This window comes from Tachypleus tridentatus, chromosome 13 (genome assembly GCF_004210375.1).
Source record: "Tachypleus tridentatus isolate NWPU-2018 chromosome 13, ASM421037v1, whole genome shotgun sequence".
NCBI lineage: Eukaryota > Metazoa > Arthropoda > Merostomata > Xiphosura > Limulidae > Tachypleus > Tachypleus tridentatus.
Window position 1 is genome coordinate 106,150,793 of NC_134837.1, and position 22,467 is coordinate 106,173,259.

A 22,467-nucleotide genomic window follows, 5' to 3' on the forward strand; every position below is an offset into this window, starting at 1 on the left:
CCAAAGGTAATTGGGAAGATATTATTAATCTATAATGCAATGAAGAAATGCATATTCAAGAATCATACTTTATTTCAAATATGTCAGAAATTCTTCAAACACAGATGTAACTGTTCTGTGCACATTTTGCAAACCAACTGGAGAGCTCAAGGCATTGGTTTCACACTGGTGTTAATGATTATCTGCACTACATTCCAATACTTATATTAGTACAAATTTTAGGGCCATTTGTATTCAGAGCACTACCATCACTCCACTGATTGACAGGTCACGATTCTATAAATAGTTGTGCTGGAACCTCAATGAAAAAAGGCATTAGAAAATGAGATGAGGTCTGAGCATTGTTTGAAGGCTTTGGTTTTAATGTACAAGTCTCATGTTTTAAAAAGAGATCTTTTAAAAGCTGTTGAAAATTTTGTGTGCTCAATTTATACCAAGGAACCAAATCAGAAACCACTGCAGACAAGGTAGTAGAGCCTCTTTTGTTAGAAACAATTAAGGAATGAAAAGCCACCTATATCAGACTGCCTCAAGTTGCAGATTGGCAAAACAAAGCTTCAATCTCACAAGTGATAAAAATCACTTGAACCCACATAAAACTTACTTTCCTCTATTAGCTATGGATGAATTTTAAGGGAAGGACAGTTTGAACTTCTATCAATGATTAGAAACTTGCTTCTGCACATGAATGAATGGTGAAGGTTGAGAAAACTCACACACATCACAGGTAGATGTGGATGAAATGAAGACGATTCAATACAAACATTCACAACGACTAAAGACATGACTTAGTATATGCTGAGACGACGGATATATATATGAGTGATCTATAGCTAAGAATGATCCTATTTTTCATACGTGTAAAACGTTTTTCTGAATATTTAACCCTTGTTTGCTCTAGCTAGTTTGTAGTTTGTACAATAACTTCTTATATATTTTGTTTTTAGTTGAAGCACTATTTATCTTTGTACTCTCATGTACACCTAATATTATTGATTTTCATATTTAGATATCCTATCTAGTACTCTACTCTTGTAGTATATATGCCCTGTATGCCAAAACATTGCTGCTGTCAATCCTTATTTTTTCATTAAATTGTACAAGAGATACATTTTTACATTTAATACAGTTATTCTCTGCAATAATTCTTCTTTAAACCTGTTACAACCTGTTATACGGTAATAGAGTTGTAAAAAACTCCCAGTGAAAATGGTTGTTTCATTCAAATTAATGACTCAACACATTTTTCGTCTAGTTGGTTCATAAAATGAAAACTCTGGTTCAAATGAATCCTCTGTGAAATAAAATTATATATCATTGTTTACTTTCAGTGGAACACATGAGTAATTCTCATCTTATGTATACTGCAAAACCATGATGACTGTCTCTCATTTGAAAAACTGTTCACCAGGCAAAGTTCAACATTCACTTTGGAATGATGGGAGAACAGACATGAATAATGTTAATATCAAATTATATTTTGCAACCAGGATATTCTACAATAAAATGTTAGAAATTACTCGCATTATTATTCACATTTCAAAATCTGAGGTAACGGTAATAATAAAAATGTAGATTTACCATATGTTATTGTTGAGTGGCTTTTAGCATGACTAAAAATGATCAACAATTACTTTTCACAGTGAGTGGTATAAGTAACTCAGAGCTTTAACTTTGAATGAAACCAAAAGTATAACACAATTAACCTTTCTAAAGCACAGTAAATAATTTAAATTTATAGATTAACTTAAACATTTCCTCTCAATTGGGAGGAGTACTTTTGCTTATTATTTATGTGCATTATCAAAATACATTGAAATAATCATTTCTGGAGTTTTTTGGAAGTATAAAATAATAGTAACATGTATAAAATTACTGATATCACAACTTAAATGGCAGTATTATGTACAGAAGTTCTCAATATATCATACAACTAAATTGTTTTGCCACACTTTTTATGTAGCAATCCTAGTTTTGAGCACTGTTTGACTACAATGTTTCATGAGTCACATTAAGTTAAATAAGTAAATAAATGTTGCTGTACTGCACACTATATATCATTGTGAACAGAAGGTTTCATAAAACTAATAAAATAGAAAACATTGTTCTGTCTTCTACGTTATTCATGAAATGTGAAGTATAGGTACCACTTTACACTATATAAATAAATGCTGCTTTACTGCACACTATATATCATTGTGAACAGAAGGTTTCATAAAACTAATAAAATAGAAAACATTATTCTGTCTTCTATGTTATTCATGAAATGTGAAGTATAGGTATCACTTTACAATATCTTAACCATTTTAGTTCTGATCTATATGGTTAGTCAACTTTCTTTTGATCAAAAGTTCTAAAAAACAGAGGGGAAAGAATACCATACATAAATCATATTCAGAATTTTTTAATGAGCTTCTTTCACAGCTGAACCCTTTATTTTATAGAAATCAATGTCTTATCAAGCAGAAAACATTGTATTATTCTCATTCTTGTGCTAAAACTCACAAAATGAAAATATAGTGGCAAAATAAGACAATGATGTGCAGTCAAACAATGTGTTTTCTACCCTCTTGTATTAATATAAAACTATGAAAAATCTCATTTATTCAGGTGTATACAAGATTTTCAAATAACATGCTGTTCAAGAAGTTGTTAAGTTCACTTTACTCACTCTACCTACCAAATGTTTGGTGTCATTCACCTAAAATAGTAACTTGTATTTGCATGAAAAATGTTTTTCAAGATTAACCATACCATAACAAGTGTGCCCTTTTCCACTGAATATTCAGTCAATGTATAAAGGCTGCAACTTTCCTTATTTTGTAGTGTGAATGACCAATAGTCATGTGAGTAGTGCAAGCCATCTAGGAAAATATGATGGAAGTTTTAGGTACATAACATTTTTTTTTTTTTCAGGCTGGAATAATAATATTTTTCTTAACTTCCACTTCTAGAGTTACATGTTCATTTAACTTTTGATTTGAGATCTTTCCAGTTAAGATGACTCTATGTTGTGCTAAATACATCCAGTGTTGTTTGTGGCACTGAACAGGGATTGTTTGCACTGTAATATTCACATTTATATCTAGTTTACTTCTTTAGTGAGCTCAGTCACATTAAAAAAAATCAGAACTACTTTGTAGTAAATCTCTTGGTTAAACCTCCTATTATTATGTGAAAATTTTAATTTAGTCTTGAGAAAAATCAGTTTCACCTGGGAAAAATACAGGCTTCTTTCTTAAGAGAATAACATTTTTCACAAGTATCAGTACTTATAATCAAGATAAAGAGTTCATAACTGCATAGAGATAGCTGTTCAGGATAGTCATGTCTGGGAGATGTACTCTCATGGATGTGGAACTATTTCAGAGGCGGCTAATGTTTAGTACATGCAGGCCAGCTGTTTGAGTTCTTACCCCAAAGACTGACCTTTGTAGTGAGGTAAACATGGATATCTGACAGTCATCACAATGGTGTGATGTCCAGTTAGTCCAACATGGTACTAGGCAGTCCATACAGGACACCAAGGCCTCTGCTAGCAATGAGTGATGCAACCCCAGCTCTAGTTGAAGTCACTCAAAACAAACTGAGAAAGACTTGAAGTGGTGCCAGTGGACATAGGCTACTAATCAGAGCTGTTTAAACAATAGGTGAAACAGCAGCACCAACTGGTGATCCAAGGAACAGTCATGAGCTTACTCCAGCCATATGATATTCTACTAACCATCCATGGTTCATAAAAGTCTGGGATCATATGGTATCAATGGATAAACAAGTGGGAGAAACTCATTGCTATGCTACCTTGGAGCAAGGACTGACCATTCATCAAAGCATCATAAACCCTAAGTAAGCCAACCATACTGTAGTTGTGATATCTAATACACTTAAGATATTAGGGGAGGGGTTCTGGCCACAACCACAGATCTCTGTAAGTAAGACAAAACAAATTTCACCCCCAACATATAAAATTGTGGAAAAAGAATATCTTGATTACTTCTTAAAGCATTTCAGTTAGATAATTACTGGAAATGGCTGATTTCCTATTCACATCATACAATGTCTGATCCTGAGCTTGGACATTACAGTTCTTTACTCTATTAAGCACTTTAGTGGATACAACTTTGATACAAGGATACAGTCATTGTCAAGTCATGCAGTCAACCTGGTGGAAGGTCAAGCAATCCATTGAGCTTGGCCATTTACAAGGAAATCTGCACAATTGCATGGTAAGGATTTTACTTGTGATGGTTTTGAGAGACCATTAAGATATCCTTACTAACAAGTTCATTAAGAAGCTACCTGTAAACACAACTTGGGTGTAAAAAACATTTCTGTCCTAACAAATGCAGTTTCTGTAACAACAAGATACAAAGTGGTAATGTTAAACAGGCCACAGAAGAGAAAAGCCACCAGCAGTAGCTGTAGTGGAAACACTTCAGGCATGCTATTCTATTAAAGTACTGGCATTGTGCTGATCCTGGGCTGCAATGAAAGTTAAACAACTACCCATACATTCTGAGGCTACATAACACAATTGCACTTGTTTCCAATGAAAAAGCAAACATTTTCTAGTCCCCCTTGAGCATTCTTGCCACAGCCTCTGCTGGTATGCCTCTACTTCAAGGGAAGAACAAAGCATATATTTAAGATGTGGTATGCTGGATCACCTTGCAGCAAAGTAGGCAAGGCTATTGGTTTCAACCACTAGCTCAGGGGGTGCCAAATAACTGACAGTAAGCAGTAAAAATTGCTTGTACAAAACTCTGAAACATTAATGGAGCCAAAGTCAGGCCTGGCCACCACCAAAGAGGAATGCAACTGAAATTTTGAAACAAATAATTTGGTAACCAACTTTGCACCTTTAGGAGAGGATGGAAATTCTTATGTCCCTGTAAAGGTATGGGTGTTAAAGATAAGAGTTCCAGGCTGATACAAGTAAAGCCAGAATACTGGTAGATCTTGTAGTATATCAAACACTCCAAACAAAGCCAGCTCACACAATCTTCATTTGGATGAATGGAGATAAACTAGATATGAATGGAGGGGAAAATCTCTGGTTATACACAATTGGTGTTTCATGGCTTATTACACAAGGTGTGAGTGCATTCATGTCATGCAACATGTAAAAAATGTCTGCAGTATTAGCTCAGGTAGTTCTGTCTAAGGAGTGATTAATTCCCAGTGTTGTTCTGAAATTATCTGCAATCAGTTACACATCTTCTTACTAACTTGGTCATCAACACAGTTAGTAAAGTTAGTGGTAACACTAGAGTTGTGTCTGTCACACCATATCTGAAAGTACAGAGATGCAGTCTCATCTGAGGTTGTGACATTAATTGTGCAAATGATCTATATTCATTGCAACATCAGTAACTCAGTGACTTGTTGGATGCAAAGTGTCATTGTATTTGTTGGACAAGATAACCAACTGGGTCAAATGACTGTAACTCACCATTACTCAGACAGACAGTGCATGTATGATTCAACATCTGGTTTGCAGGCTTTCATTGATCATTGTGGAATTAGCCAGTACTGAAATTTGACAGATGTTAAAGGATGGGATTATACAACTTTCAGAGTGCTTGGTCATCTATACTAGTGATTGTCACAAAAGAGGAGGTCAAACATAAATTCTGTATCGACTTTAGATGCCTAAAAAAGGTAACTCATACTGACACATTACCATTACTGTAAACAGATGAATGTCTGGATACACTGTAAGAAGCTCAATAAATAAACATTTTGTTTCTGGTATTTGGATACTGACAAGTTCAGTTGGGTGACAAATGTAAACCCAAAACTGTGTTTAGTATGTGAAATGGATTATATGAGTTTTGCCTCACACCATTCAGCCTTCAAAGTGCATACAAAATTTTCAAGAGGTTAATGGACCTTACACTGAAGAAGCTGCAATGGGAGAAATGCTTGATCCATGTTGATGATGTCTTGATGTTTAATCACATGTTTTGAGTCTATGATCATGCAAATTGGTTCACTGACATACAAGTTATACCAGTTGAGAGGTATAAAACAAAGTAAACAGAACACACCTACAAGATGAATTCATACGTTACAGGATCAACCTCTTATGCAGCTTGATCAAGACTGAAAGATCAAAATAACCAAGTCACAGGAGAAGAATTAGAATACTGTCTCATTTCACCTTGACTTAGATGATGAGGAGGAAAGAGCTGAAAGTGCTCATCCTGCTGAACAAGATCAGCCAAATGAGGAAGTGAGTTTCCTGATTCATACAGTTGGGATTACCAGAAACTATGATGCCTGATGTCAGTTTGCACACAATGGAAGATAATAATTTGCAATTCAAAAACTAAGTTGAATGTACTTTGTAACTCTTGTTTTCCAAGCTACTTGGTGGTATTTTCCAAAAAAATGTATGTATTAAATTTTGTAATTATCACTTGACCACTTAAAGTTAGGACAACATGTTGATTGTAAGATCAGTTGAACTTGGAGAGCTTTGGAACAGTTATTTTTCAAGTTTTTGAACCGAGTTTCAAATATAAGAAATTGTCATAGAATATTAGATGATGACTGCTTCATTATCATACAGCTAAGACAGTTATTTTATTGAGAAATCTTTACACAAAATAGAATTGATTGCTTTCTGAGAAACTGATTTTCTGAGTGGAAACTTCATTTAACATTATGAGAAATGGTGGTGGAAGACCTGTGGGACATACACCCATAGTTTTTTCCCCCCCTTACACCTGGACAGCGTATAATTACTTCTATGTGCACTGTTGTTTCTTTTGTCTGATTGCGTATTGACAGAACTGTAGTAATAGCTTAAATATTAACCCTGGATGAAGAGAATTTTGACTGAATTGTGCGTTAAATTATTTATTCCATGACAGAAAATAAATGTGCAGAGATAAGCTATTGGAACATGCACTAGTGTTATAGCTATATCTTGATGTCGTTATACATGTGTAAATAAACTTTGCACTTCGGAATCACATATTTATCCCCACGTCTAGTGGGAACTTCGAAAAGGTACGATTTCAAAATTAGAAAGCACCTTCGAATGTTTGAATAAAAACTACTTGCCATACACGTTCCTGATTTTTATCAAATGGCAACATTTACTTTCTTTTAATCAACTCCTTCTGGCGAAAGATTCGGATGTATGTTATAATTCAGAATTTCCTCCCTTTATCAAGATTGATAAATGAAAAGACATGGACTAGAATTCATTTTTTTCTTATTTTTCTGGCAGTTCGACAGTGCGGAAAGATTAATAATATGGCTAGCCACAGGAAACAGCTGGTAACCACGTGCTTAACGTCCAACTGTCTGTTTGTTTGCTCGACATATCCACAGGGCCCTTCCTGCGTGAGCCGTTAAACTAAGTGTATGTGTACTTTTCTAAGTTTCTTTCTCTGGAATCAAAAAGAAATTTCGCTAGCAACGATTATACAAAATGGGAGTGATAAATGCGCTTTCTGTTATATGTTGGTTTTGTTTTTTTCTCCACACTACTTTTAACTTATTGCTTTCTTGCTGCTATCGTAGTCTGTTTGGTTAACTTTGGTTTACTATTTTCGTTCTGTGAAAATGAGCTTCGTCCTAATCTCATTAGGAAGACCTTACTTTCACATTTATTTTAAAAATACAAACAAAAGTATTTTTAAATAAATACATAACTTTGTATGATATTAAACTAAATAGTATGAAATTTACGGAAATGAAGGCTAAATTTAAAAAATGACGACCTTACAGTATAAAAAAAATTATACAAGAGACGACTTTAAATTTAGAAATAATGTTTGTTTATTTATTGTTAAGTATAAAGTTACACAAGGGATTATATCTATGGTGCCCACCTCGGGCATCTAAAATCGGTTTTTAACCCTAAAAGCCTTCAGACTTACCATCGAGTCACTGGGGATCTAGAATAATGATTTTTAAGACTTAACGCAAAACAGGAAACTTGTTGTACGAAAAAAAAGAAAAACAGCTCATCGTACAGGTAGAAATAAAATTTGTAAAACAAGAGATTGAGAAATGAATACACGAGAAAGGATGCTCATTCACATACAGTACAGGAACAACAGTTATTATGTTCAGATGGTTTTACAGTTTAAAAATAACGCTCATACGACAAGAGACGTCCAAACAAGCATATAAATAACGGTTATAAAGGTTATACTGCAGAATGTTTATGTTTCTTATTCTGTTTATTTAGTTGTTATTAATTTATTTAATAATTTTTACGACTAATAGTAGTTATGTGTTCTTATAGACATTTGTTTGTTTGTTTTTAATTTCGCACAAAGCTACTCGAGGGCTATCTGTGCTAGCCGTCCCTAATTTAGCAGTGTAAGACTAGAGGGAAGGCAGCTAGTCATCACCACTCACCGCTAACTCTTGGGCTACTCTTTTACCAACGAATAGTGGGATTGACCGTAACATTATAACGCCCCCACTGCTGAAAGGGCGAGCGTGTTTGGCGCGACGAGGATGCGAACCCGCGACCCTCAGATTACGAGTCGCACGCCTTAACACGCTTGGCCATGCCGGGCCAAAAAAAAAAACACATGTGATTGTGTACATTACTTGAAGGTGATAATGAAATATAAAATTCATACCATGTATCCCAATATCAAGAAGAAAACCTGTCCTGCCACGTTTATAACTAAGTGTTATCCAGTACAAATAATAATTGCTTTTAATGCAATGTTTATGATTTATCGTTTGACAGAACAAGTGAATGAAACCAAAAACACTTTAGGGACTTGTTTTCTACTAACTGTCTATTCCAGTTGTTCAAAAGTAACATTATCTTTCACATTAATTTGGCAAACTTGTTTGTTTGTCTGATGTTAAGTACAAACCAACATATGAGGTTCACTGTCCTCTGCCCACCACGAGTATCGAAACCAGAATTCTAGCGTTCTTTGTCCGCAGGCATACCGCTGCGCCACTGAAGGGCAATTTAACAGGCATTTAATATATTAGAATAATAATAGAGTTTATGAATGTCCTAATTAAAAACAAAAACAGAAACTGTTACGAGCGTTCTCAGATGTACTGATGAGCGCGTGTTGCACGCACGTACACACACACAGGAGGTGAGCCGACAAATCAGTGGTTAGGGAGGGATTTAGCCATTGTCCCACGTACACCAAATATTACTCAATCAGGAAAAAAAAAGGTTCCTTTTATCAATAAATGTTATTGTTTAATCCCGTCATTACAAAACAGAACTGTTTAAACACATCATTCCACCTTACGGCAGAAAAGTTTAAAAAATTAAAAGAAAAAATTGTCAAAGTGGAAATGTTTTTATGCAGATAAAATAAATAACGTATCTATCTTATAAACGTAAACAACGGTATCGTTATAAAAAGCACATCTAACCTGGGTGGCGAGGCCCGCTCAGGTTCCTCCTCTTCTTTTTTGGGAAGGGTCATCGTTGGTGGTGGAACTTCGACTGAAATAGGAGAGAAATACTGTAAACAATCCGAAATTATACGTGTCTGCGTTTCATGTCATAACCTTATTATTGATGGTTCAATTGTTTATTTTACAGAGTATAATACTTTAACCTGTAAATACCGGAAATTGTGATTCTTATACGTCATAATACAAAATGGTTATTTGCCTAAACATTCATCTTTTCTAAAATAAGGCCCATGAGGCATGGCGTGTGAATCTCTCAGATTTTGTTTGTCTAGTTTAAAAACTTAGAAATCAAATAATTTTACATCTTCCAGTATAATTTAAAGTAGTTTAATGTTTGCTTGAGCAATAAACTTCGCAGTCCAGTTTCAGTTTAAAAAATTGAGAAAAGCGAATTTTCTTCATCGTGGTCTTAGACTTACAAAATTCTGGTTTAAAAAGTCATTAGTATGCTATATTTTTCAAAACATCTATATCATTTAGGCTTAGTTTTATAAAAAATACTGAAATCAGATTTTTATTGTTAAAACTAAAATGTAATTTTGTCAAGTGCGTTAATGCATTAACGGTTAATTTAAATATCTTGCGTTGTTTGTGCTACCATTTCGCGGCCCGGCATGGTCAGGTGGGTTAAGGCGTTCGACTAGAATCCCAGTCGCAACAAACACGCTTGTACTTTCAGCCGTGGGGGCGTTATAATGTTGCGGTCAATCCACTATTCGTTGGTAAAAGAATAGCCCAAGAATTGGCGGTGGGTAGTGATGACAAGCTGCCTTCCCTCTAGCGACTCTAGTCGTAGACTACTAAATTAGGGACGGCTAGTTCAGATACATGTGTATTTTCAGGAACAGTAACAATCTTAAAATAACATATCAAAATACTAACACTGAGGCTAAGTTATGACAAACCAAATTTTAGAACCAAGCCGTAATAACAACAACAAAAAAGTTTGCGCACATGTCAGGGTTACAAGCGACATCTCTCCTATACGGGAATTTAGACTTCAGACTCATTTCGTGTTATTTCAATATTTATGTTTTTCCACATAGCAAAGGTACTCACCTTTGTGCGAAATTCTAAAACAAACAAAGAAGCTACGATGTTGACGTTGTCAAGACATTGCTTGAAATAAACAAAATACAGTTGTGATTTTTTTTTACCCTGTTTAACGTATACGTGAATATTTTGTCCTATGCCACTAGTGCTACCACGAATAACACCTTTGTGTAATTAACCATTTTAATTTAATTCTCGTAAGATACAAGTTTAAAAATTCTATATATGCAGATAGATTTAAATGCAAAATTCACTGAAATAATTCAATGTAGAGATGTCGCTTGTAACCCCGACACGTGCGCAAATGTTTTTGTTGTTATTACGGCTTGGTTCTAAAATTTGGTTTGTCATTACTTAGCCTCAGTATTAGTATTTTGATATGTTATTTTAAGATTCTTACTGTTCCTGAAAATACGTATGTATTTGACATAATTTCATGTTTTAACTGTTATAGCGTTCATGTAATACTTTGGTGTATTTTGGATAACTGATTTTATTCTCTGTTATGGAGTAGGCTTAGTATATACAGGGTGGCCCGTATGTCCCTACCTATCCATTTATTATCATGTTATATTCAATTTCGCATGTATTATAATTTTTTTCTCTTTTTCAGAGAAATATGGCCGATTTAAGCCCATTTACACTTGAAAATGTCTCACAGAACATAGCGTCGCATAATATTATGCAGCGAGAATGAGGGACAGCACACAGATACACTGGATACATAAGATATATGGATGGGTAGGGACTTACGGGCCACTCTGTATGTTATAGTTACTGCATTTGGGAAGTTGTGCTCAACGGAGTAAATATATTTTTGCAGGCGTCGTGCGAGTCCTGGTCAAAACGTCTACAAGCTTTATAATGTCCACAGTACGCTATTTTATTTTGCCTGTCCTGTTTTTGAAAGCGCCTTTTCATGTGGAATTAATACTTGCGAAACACTCAAATCTCATATTAGGTGCTCATTTCAGTGTGGCATATACATTGTTCTGTTTCTCCTACCATATTTTTTACTACTGTTTACGTTTTAGGAACATCTTTTAATGATCTGTTTTGAACAGTTGTTTTTCATATTCTAGTACAAAACACATTTACCAGTCACTTTTATGTGATTGCAGAAGGAAATATTCTATACGGGAACTTCCAGACTCATTTCGTGTTATTTCCATATTTATGTTTTTCCACATAGCATGCCATCTGAAATCTATGGAGCTTTTCTGACGTTTAATCTATGGTCAGAGTTTATTCTAGATTTTTCCACAGGGTTTCACGTTGAAAGAGCCATGACACTTTCAATAATTTACATTACCAGCTAGTCTGACATCTACCTGTTATTACTTTTATATGGTATGCTGTTTTAAATGTATTTAGTATAAGGTTTGTTCTTCTTGTTTTTTGAGTATCGAAACCCGGTTTGTAGCGTTGTAAGTCCGCAGACACACCGCTGAGCCACTGGGGGGCCGTATAAGATGTTTATAATCACCTAACCAAATATCGGTTTAAAAGTAAATCCAATGAAAAATGAAATTTTGTAACATACTATTTATATATATATATACCAAAGCATAACTTTATTTTAAAATCAAGTTTAAACTTTTGTGCTTTATGTTCAATAATGTTAATCTAATTTCTAAGCATTACAGTTCTTTATAGACATACAAGCAGTTTCAGGTATTACCAGTATACAAACATTATTAAACGTTTACTTTGCATATCTAGGTAAGTTGTTAATTTTTATTTACAAAATATAAAATAGACCATTAAATTCTTAACCCTTCACTTCATGTGATATATTACCAAATATAAAGTGATATGAAATTTGATAACTTTATGTTTGATGGATGTTTATTGAGGAATTAGTTTTTAATTTTATAATTATTATAACTGCTAGTTACACGCTGCATTTATGCTGGTATAAGAACAAAATATGACAATGAACATTGCAATGTTCAAAATGTTCCTAATTATAAAAATGAATAATGTATGTTTGAAATACGAAGTTTATTACATCTTCCTACAGTTTAACTTTATATAAACTTTCAATATTTTAGGTTATAAAGTAAAATTAAGTTTTTTGAATTGTAATTGTTAAACGGTTACAATTTAGTTCTGTTTCAAGATCCATACTTTCTGTAAATAAATAAAAAAGCTTAATATATCTTCATTATTAATATTAAATATAAATTATTTTATTATTCTTAAGTTTACTGCTTGTTTTTATAACAAAGCAACATTTGGTTACATACTGTGTCCACCGCGGAGAACTGAACCCAGGATTTTACCACTAAGTTCGTAACTTGCCGCTGTCCCTCCTTACTCTAATTAAATATAAACATGTAAGAAATGTGGGTGGATAGTATGAATTTAACATTATTTTTTAAACTTTGCTCAAAGAATAATTGAAAAACACACAACTAAGGATGTCCAAATGGTAAGATACATTCTTTCTTTTGACATTTGTGTATTTATCTATCGGGAAAGCATTCCGAGGATTCATGTCAGTGAAATTGAGGCCATTAACAAATACTTTTATATTGTAACTGGCAGGTCGATGTTATCCCCAATTTCAAGAAAGAAGTAAAACTGCAATTTGGAAACACTATGAACAGGAAAAATTGAAAAGTAAAAATATCCTGTTTTTAGTCCTCCATACCTCAGGTTTTCAATAATGTAACTACCTACGGCATCCCATAACGTGGTCCACTGTAAAGATAAGCCTGCTTATATTGTTGTTAAAAACATAAAATAGATATTTTAATTAACATAAACATTACTATTCGATAACGAAATATAAAACATTTTGTAACATAGCAGAAAAATATACTGTTTCTATAAGAACTTTGACAAGGTATTATTCCTTATAGAGCACGAGTTAATTTACTAATTTGCTGTTTAGACAACCACAACCGATACATCATCGCGATAGAAAGGAATCCACAAGAACTAAATTTATACATATTTTGGCATTTTGTAGATAGTAATGCCACAGAAAACTAATTGCTTTTGGAAAGAATGTGTCACAGCCCCTTCCTATGTAACATATTCATCCTTTCAGGTCATAAAGATGAGTCTAAATCGGGGATTTAGAATTTCCAGAAGTGGAATATCCCTCATACTTTTGGCATTGGAAAACAAAGAAATGAGGATCAATTTGGGGCGTCAGGCCCATTCAGAAAGAGACACCCTCAACAAATCGTACCCTAGACGTGGGAAGTCTTATGACAGGTAAGAATAGACAACAAACATCAGTGGCTGTTCACTTGCTTTAAGCAACAGTACGCAGCATAGTGAAAAAAGGCTATCTGTCAGGAAACTATGCCGACAGGATAAGATTTCACCAAGAAACGGATTCCAGTCATATCTCTCATTCAACCGTCGCATACTACAAGCGACTATAGTGAATAAAAAGGTATGCATACTATTCCATTCGAAGACACATAGACATAAGCGCCTATAGAATTTCGAGTGATCGTAGTGTTGAACCAAGTGATGAGAAACTGTCGTCCTCATACAAAAGATGGATTATAGAAAGTCTGCATGGAGCAACGGTGGGCTTTGGATGTGACAACCATACTATATCACTTTTTGTAATGAAAAGTACATTTCAGGAATACTGTCAAGATGTAGAGTCGTAAAACATGGCATGATCGAACATGACGATACGGACCGTATTGATGTAGTGAGGCTCCAAAATATTTTAATATAACGTACTCCACCTTCGTGATATCAACGAATGTTTTTAAAAGTGGGATTTGCAAAACAATTCATAAAATGTTTTATTTTTCACATTGGATTTGAATCTTCATGAAGTATGTTAATCCTCTTACCACATTTGATTTACTTAATTCACAAAAAATAACCTTTTGTAAGCCAATTAAACATCAGCGAAGCACGAATATAAAAATGTGAGGATCAGAAGAGATTTTCTTTCCTTAGAACATATCGTGATATTTTGTGTGCATCACATCTATGAAATTTATAATAGTTTTTCTGATCACACAACTTTGAACATTAGGTTTAATGATTCGTTGTTGTTGTTTTTTTACAGTAAAGCCACATTGGGCTATGTCCACCGCGGGGAATCGAACCCTGGATTTTAGATTTGTAAGTCTGTAAAATTGTCGCTGAATAACCGCTAGACAAGTTTAATTGTATAAATACCACTCAATCAGGGTGCACAAAATCTGGTTATGATACTCTAATAGTTTATCCTTTAGGAATGGTTGATACGTTAACTGGAAAAAGTTTTACAAGCGGTAAAAAGTACAAAACTCACCCACGTCAAACGACACGTATTCATATCCATCAACTTTGTCCATGAGTTCCACAGGTGGTGCCGTAGGTTCCGGTTCATCGTCAACGGCATCTGGTGGTGGGGTAACTTTATGGTAAAAAAATAAAAACATGAAAAAGAACGTCAACTTCAACATACTTCTTTCGGAAACATATTAAGACTATTCAGTCAAACATAGAGTTTGAAATAAAATACAGGGTGTTCGGAAAGTCACTGTGCCCTTATATATTTATTAACCTACAAAACTGCACATCGACTTTCCGAACACCCTGTATTAATAATGAAAAACTGAAACAATACGAAAACAAAAACAAATATAAGGTATTATATTTATACTGAACCGTTAAAGTTCGCGCAATGTTACGCCACAGTTACTTGTGCTAGCCATTCCTAATTTTAATGTGGTATACAACTAGAAGGAAGGCAGCTGGTCAACTCCAGCTACCGCTTGGGCTCTTCTAATCGAACAGTGGGACTTAACCGTCACTCTTATTGCGCAGGTACAGTTTTACAGTGCAAATCCCTTCAGGTGTACGTGCGTTGTAACAGGGCGCGAATAACGGAACCCTCAGGGCGCATGAAAACACGCTAACCATCGGTGAGCTCTCGCCCGTTTGACGAAAACAAAGCACACTGATGTAAAGAACAGTATTAAACGACTATAAGAGGTGCTCTTGAATGTAAAACGCTGAGTTAATAGAACAGTTTTTTTAAAGTTTATGATAGGATAATACTATGTTTTAGATAATATCATTATAAAGGCAGTATGATTTTCTGGAACAACCAATTCATACAAACTTGAAGCAAATTTCCAGAAAAATGGAAGAGCATGTTTGTTTTGTAGTCGGATATCATTTCAAGTGGTGGCCATCTATGGGCTCTGGATTATTCTGTACGCATTTAACACCAAGGGAAACTTAGAAGGTTTGTTTGTTTGTAGTTAAGCACAAAGCTACACAATGGGTTATCTATGGTCTGCCCACCACGGATATCAAAAACCGGATTCTAACGGTGCTAGTCCGCAGACATGCCGCTGTGCTACTAGGGCAGGGTTTCCCAACCGGTGGGTCGCCTTGGCAGGGGGGTCGCAAAGCCTTGGCAGGGGAATCGCGTAGCCTTGTTAGAAGTAGTTTGGGTAACATTAATTTTATTTCATCAATTACATTTTCATGCTCTTACATTTTTTTTTGTTTTGGTGCAAAGCAAAACGTGTGCTACGTTAGTTCAATGTCATTAGGTGATATTATGGGTGTATGTATTCACTGTGAGTGAATGTGTCTGCAACTGTATGTATATGTGTACTAGTGAGTAGCGAGTATGTGAGTGGACGCGCATGTACGTATACTTGTGTGTCTGTTTAGCTGTGATTAAGTGTGTGTGTGCTCGCTGTCGACACGTGAGTCACATGTCCGTTGCAGATTGGTGGATGACGAATCGCGCGACTGGCCACGCTCCCTTCCCTCCCAATACTTACCCCATCATTACTCTACCTGCACCCCCCACAAGTAGTCAGTGTAAGATCTACAGTTGCCAATGCGTTCATTATTCAACATTTTTATTTTATTTTAACAAGGAGATAAGTATGCAGTAGAGGTGAGTTGTGTCCATGGCTAAACGGCGCAGATACTCAGAATGCTACCTCAACATTGGCTTCACCACTGTGCTCGCCAACGACGGCATCGAGAAACCAGTGTGTTTTGAAACATCCAGAACACGCAAAGAAGGGTTTGGATTTCTTCAAACAGCATGAACGGTGTCTTAAAAGCCAAAGAATCGATAGAAGTGGGTCGTTTCAGCAGCAGAGTGCAGCCGTAGTGGAAGCTTCATATGAGATTGCATTCGAAATTGCTAAACAAAAAAAGCCTCACACGATTGGAGAAACACTTCTTTAAACCTTGCATGATGAAAGCAGTAAATCTTATTCTTGGAGAAGCCTGTGCAAAGAAGATGCAGCAAGTATCCCTGTCAAATAATACTATACAGAGGCTCATTTCTAAAATGTCTATGGATGTGAAGGAACAGGTTTTGACTGAAATCAAGGGTTCCCCTTTGTTCTCCTTTCAGCTCGACGAGTCAACAGATGTAAGTTCATGTTCTCAGTTGCTTGTCTTCGTGAGATACATTAATTCAGGTGACATCAAAGACGAATTCTTATTCTGCAGTGCACTTGAAACCACAACAAAAGCTGATGATGTCATGGAAAAAGTTTCAACTTTTTTTCAAGACGAATATCTTCAACGGGAAAACGTGTGTGGGGTTTGTACGGATGGGGCACAGGCTATGCTGGGATCGAAATCAGGATTCCAGTCGAGAGTGAAGAAGCTAGCACCTCAAGCAAAGGGCATCCACTGCATGATTCACTGATATGCTCTCGCCAGTAAGACTCTCCCTGCCTCTCTGCAAGAAGTGCTTGAATCTGTAATCAAAATTGTAAATTATGTGAAGACTCAAGCACTCAACACTCGCCTATTCAAAGAACTATGCAAAGACATGAATGCTGACCACGAAGTCCTTCTCTTCTACACAGCAGTACGTTGGTTGTCAAAAGGAAACGTTATTAATCGTGTCTTTGAAATGAAAGATGAAATAAAGCTATTCCTGGAGACTCGAGAAAGGAAAGATCTTGTAGCTCACTTCGAAGATGAAGCATGGAATAAAAGGGTTGCGTACCTAGCCAACATTTTTGACCAGCTGAACAAGCTCAATTTGAAGCTTCAAGGAAGGGAAACACATGTTCTCCTTTTTCTAGATAGTCTTCGGGCCTTTGTTTCCAAACTGCAGAACTGGCGTCGGAAAACCAATCTTGGAAACATCGCTATGTTTGAAAAACTTTGTGGAGTGACGGATGAGTCTCAGATCCAACTGGATCAGTTCCTCAAGGATGAGATTACCGAACATCTTCAGTCTCTAGAAAAGGAAGTCGAGCGTTACTTCCCTGAGCTATCACAGGAGCAGGAGGCCCTGGTAAGGAACCCATTTTGTACTGAACTTGATGTATCCAGCATCCCAGATGATATCCAAGATGAATTTCTGGATCTAAGGAACGACTCTTCAACTCGTGATCTCTTCAAGGTGAAATCCGTGACTCAGTTCTGGTGCGCTATGTATCAGTCATACTCCAAAGTCAACATGATAGCTTTACGTGTCCTTGTTCCATTTGCTTCTACCTACTTGTGTGAGGCAGGATTTTCCACTCTTGTCAATATAAAAACAAAGAATAGGAACAGATTGGATGTTGGAGATGACATGAGACTGGCTCTAACAAACGCTCGGCCACGAATTTCAAAGCTTGCTGCTGAAATGCAACATCAGGCATCTCACAAGCTGGGTTGGATAGCTGTTCAAACCTATGTTAATATTACTTTAAAAAATATATGTTCTTTTTGTGAATTCAGGTTGGACCAATGTGATTTAATTTGCTAATAAATAATTACAGAATTTTTAAATATTTTTTTTAGATGTTTCTTTCCCCTCTCCTTCACAGAAAATAAAAGAAAAATTAAGCTGCTGATAGTAAGCCCTAAGTAGGGGTTCACATGGGTTTCAAACGTTTAGGTAAGGGATCGCGAGTGCCAAAAGGTTGGGAACCCCTGCACAAGGGGAAGCAAACTAAGAAGGGTTTGGCTATTGTCATGTGTGGTGGAGAAACTAATTGAATCAGCTTCTGGTCCAGCGTTGGTAAATTGTGTCGTTAATGTTATTAACTTAACTACAGTGAACAGTAGTGTCAAAATCACTAACCCTAATTACGATATACTGTATTGCTAATGTTATTATTCCTAAATACTGCGAACTATGTAGTCAATGGCATTAACTATCATAACGGTAAGCTTTCACGGTATTAAAAAAACCAAAACAATGTTAACTTCATTACAATAAAACATGAAATAATTGAGTGTTTAACCAAACATACAGTGTATCCGTTGAGGTATCTGCAAGTTAGGCTTCTAATCTACCACATATTAACTTGATTGGCTGAGACACATTGAATAAATCAGTTACAGGAGTAATTATGATAATTTTACAATACAACAGGGGCAATATGCATGTGTTAACGTTGTATGAATCAGCTACAGTTATAATATGATTATTGTACAACACAGTAATGATAAGCACATGTTAAGAACTGTTATGGGCCAGATATATTTATAACGGTTAGCCTGTCAGGCTGCGGATCAAGGGTGTGTGTTTGGTTTGTTTGGAATTTTGTGCAAAGCCAAACGAGGGCTAACTGCATTAACCTTCCCTAATTTAGCAGTAAAAGACTAGAGGAAAGGCAGCTAGTCATCACTTCCCACGTCAACTCCTGGGCTACTCTTTGACCAATGAATAGTGGGATTGTTCGAAACATTATAATGCCCCACGTATGAAAGAACGAACAAGGTTGGTGGGACGGGGAATTTAACCCGCGACTCACAGATTGCGAGTCGAGTGTTCTAACCACCTGGTCATGTCGGGCTCGAGGGTTTGAAATTCAAGACGCGATGCTGCTGAACACTTTCAGTTGTGGGCGATTTAAAAGAAGAATAGTCAACCCCGTTAGCTGGTTTAAAGTATCGTGTAAACACGAGTACTGCTAGATATCTTCATTAATTCCAAGCGTCTTTGTCTTGGTCTGTTAACTTAGGTATGCAAAAAGTGCCGTCCAGTTTTAACATTCTAACAAAAACATTCAAATAAAAATTTCAACTATGTGAATTTTTTCGTTTACCACTTTACTTTTTATGTATCATTCATTAATGTATTTTTTCTCTCCACTAAAATCACTTACTATAAGAGCGTATTTGTGCAATTCGGAATATCCTTGACTAGCGGAAGTAGTTTTGATCAAAATGGAAATCTTTTTTAAGGCAACGGTGGGAAAGATCTCTGCCAGAACTCCACAGTTCAGGTGTTTACTTTACATCTAGTTTGGCAACTTCTGTACATTTTCTTAAGAACATTTACAGTAAAAGCAATAACGTTGGAGTTTGAACCTAGTGATGTCATTTAGACTAATGTTCAAATTTAAAAAAAAAAAACGATTTCCCTCAGAGGAACAGTAATTAAAACTTGGTGCTAAACATAAGTCAGGGATGTTCACCACTATCACCCTGTAGTACTCTAATGAGTACTAAGCCATTCTATTGACACTTAAAACAGTTCGTAATAATAAATATCACTTTACAGAAGTTATTGTTGTAAGTTTTATTTAATTACACCAACAACGTTGGTAATTTTCACTTCGTTTGACAGTTTGAAAATTCAACCTATCGTTAATTTGAGAAATAAGAACGGACAGGATTATAATCTGAAGAAGCAACCTCTTCACTGACACCCTTTCACTGCGCATGTCAAATACAAGATGGAGAGAAAGGAAGAAAACGAAAAAGAAATAAATCTGAATTGGAAATCAAAACAATAATGATATAAACCCACCAGCTGTAATAACAAAGATCTCTTACAAGTACTAAGTGGTCTTGTCTGTTTCCTTAAATTACGAAGGACCGTGCGTTTAAAGACAAGCTTTAAGAACAGAAACCTCTTAGTATATTTTAACGGAAAGTCTGTCTTGATAGAATTAGTTCAAGAAAGACGTTTGGCACACAGGCGTTTCGTCTGAAAGAGAGTCTTGTTCCTGTCCTTGTGTTTCTTTTACACTACTGTTGGTTTATGCACATTGCTTCTGCTAAATATAGGTAAGCACGTAAGCTTACTAAGCATGTATCCTTACCGTATTGAAAGATAATCATTGAGTGAAACTAATTACTAAGATAAATTCATCATATGCATTCTTACGCACGTCCTAAAATCTCATCACTCAATCCATTACTGACTATATACATTTTAACCGCCTTGAAATACCCTCCATCATGCAGTTAAACCCTTAATAGGGGATTAACGACATATGTTCTTGCTGTCCTGAAATGTTAAATGACTACAGAGATTCTCAGCTCTAAAATGCCATTCAGTGAAACCATTATTTTGGGGCAAGGACTACATAAACTCTTAATGTTCTGAAATATCATCACCGAGTTAAATTATTTGGGACAATGACGGAATAGGTTCTGAATGGTTTAAAATTTTATCATTTGGGGTGCTGACTATATTACACTTTTACTGTTTTGAACCTGTGGGATTGACCGTCACATAATAACACCCCCGCGGCTAAAAGAGCTAGCATGTTTGGTGTGACGGGGATTTGAACCTGCGACCCTCGGATTACGAGTCGAGTGCCTTAACCATCTGTCCATGCTGGGCCTTGTTTTTGTTTTTTCTTATAGCAAAGCCACATCGGGCTATCTACTGAATCCACCAAGGGAAATCGAACCCCTGATTTAGCGCTGTAAATCCGCAGACTTAGGGACATAATTATTGAGATTCTGCTGAAGAGGATTTCGGAATCTAGGAAAACATGTTTAAATTATTTCAATGTCTCTAATTATGCCTTGAATTTTTTTTTCTAATTTTCAGAAATGATTTTCGTCTCTTAACATAAAAAGGGGACGAAAACCACAAAAAGTACCGGTTTAATCTTACCTATATTCATTCTTAGAAAGACATGATTTCATCCAATTAAATTCAGCGCGCACAACACTGGATACATATGTATATATGTAAACCGAATAAATCACTGTCAATAGCAGTAATAAAACTTCCTGCATGTGATAAATGGTTTTCCTGTGAGGTTTAAAAACATTCTCAACCTACAAACATTATTTCAAATTAAAAAATGACTTCAACATAAAGTATGTTGAGAAATTTACTTATTGTTAAACAATGAAGGGTAAAGATTGGTGGCACTGAAGAGGTTTGTTAGGTGATATACAAGAAAACCAGTTAAAACATTTGGGCTTTAGAGCTATCGTTTGAACTTCTATGAAAATCATATGTCAAGTATTAAAACTACCAACCGATCATAGAGATGTGCCTCTCGTTCGCTAAGTAATGTCAGCTGGAAATTTCGCAATAGACGTAACAAAATTTACATACGAAATAGGTTTTTTTGTTAGATTTTCGGACACTTTACATCACATATCTGTGCTATATAATATTAAAATAATTTAATTATAATACAATATCCTTTAAATAATATACAAGTGTTGTTTTTTTTACAAAACTTTCAAAAATATCAAGTCCAAAACTATTTACATATGTATGTGTGTGTTTTTCTTATAGCAAAGCCAATATCGAGCTATCTGCTGAGCCCACCGACGGGAATCGAACCCCTGACTTTAACGTTGTAAATCTGTAGACTTACCGCTGTACTGGCGAGGGCATATATGTATATACACGTATATGTAAAAAAATAGTTAAATAAAAAATAAAGATTCTGTCAGGTCAGTCGTTTTGTTAAAATATACTAAGAGCTAAATGTTCTCAAACACGTCTCTATTTTGTTTGTTTGTTTGTTTTGAATTTCGCACAAAGCTACTCGAGGGCTATCTGTGCTAGCCGTCCCTAATTTAGCAGTGTAAGACTAGAGGGAAGGCAGCTAGTCATCACCACCCACCGCCAACTCTTGGGCTACTCTTTTACCAACGAATAGTGGGATTGACCGTAACATTATAACGCCCCCACTGCTGAAAGGGCGAGCATGTTTGGCGCGACCGGGATGCGAACCCGCGACCCTCAGATTACGAGTCGCACGCCTTAACACGCTTGGCCATGCCGGGCCAACATGTCTCTCAGACTTCAGTTAGTTGTAA

The 22,467-nt window shown here is 35.7% G+C and overlaps 1 protein-coding gene across 2 annotated transcripts in view; it reads right to left on the reverse strand.

The window, feature by feature from the left end:
- Positions 1-22,467, reverse strand: part of LOC143237855 (protein SSUH2 homolog) — an 83,780-nt gene that overhangs the window by 22,331 nt on the left and 38,982 nt on the right. For both annotated transcript variants that reach the window (XM_076477537.1, XM_076477538.1), the window contains 2 exons: positions 14,762-14,866; positions 9,385-9,457 (listed from right to left, as the gene is read on the reverse strand). In XM_076477537.1, coding sequence (XP_076333652.1) covers positions 9,385-9,457; positions 14,762-14,866 — 178 coding nt within the window. The remainder of the gene's footprint in view (positions 1-9,384; positions 9,458-14,761; positions 14,867-22,467) is intronic.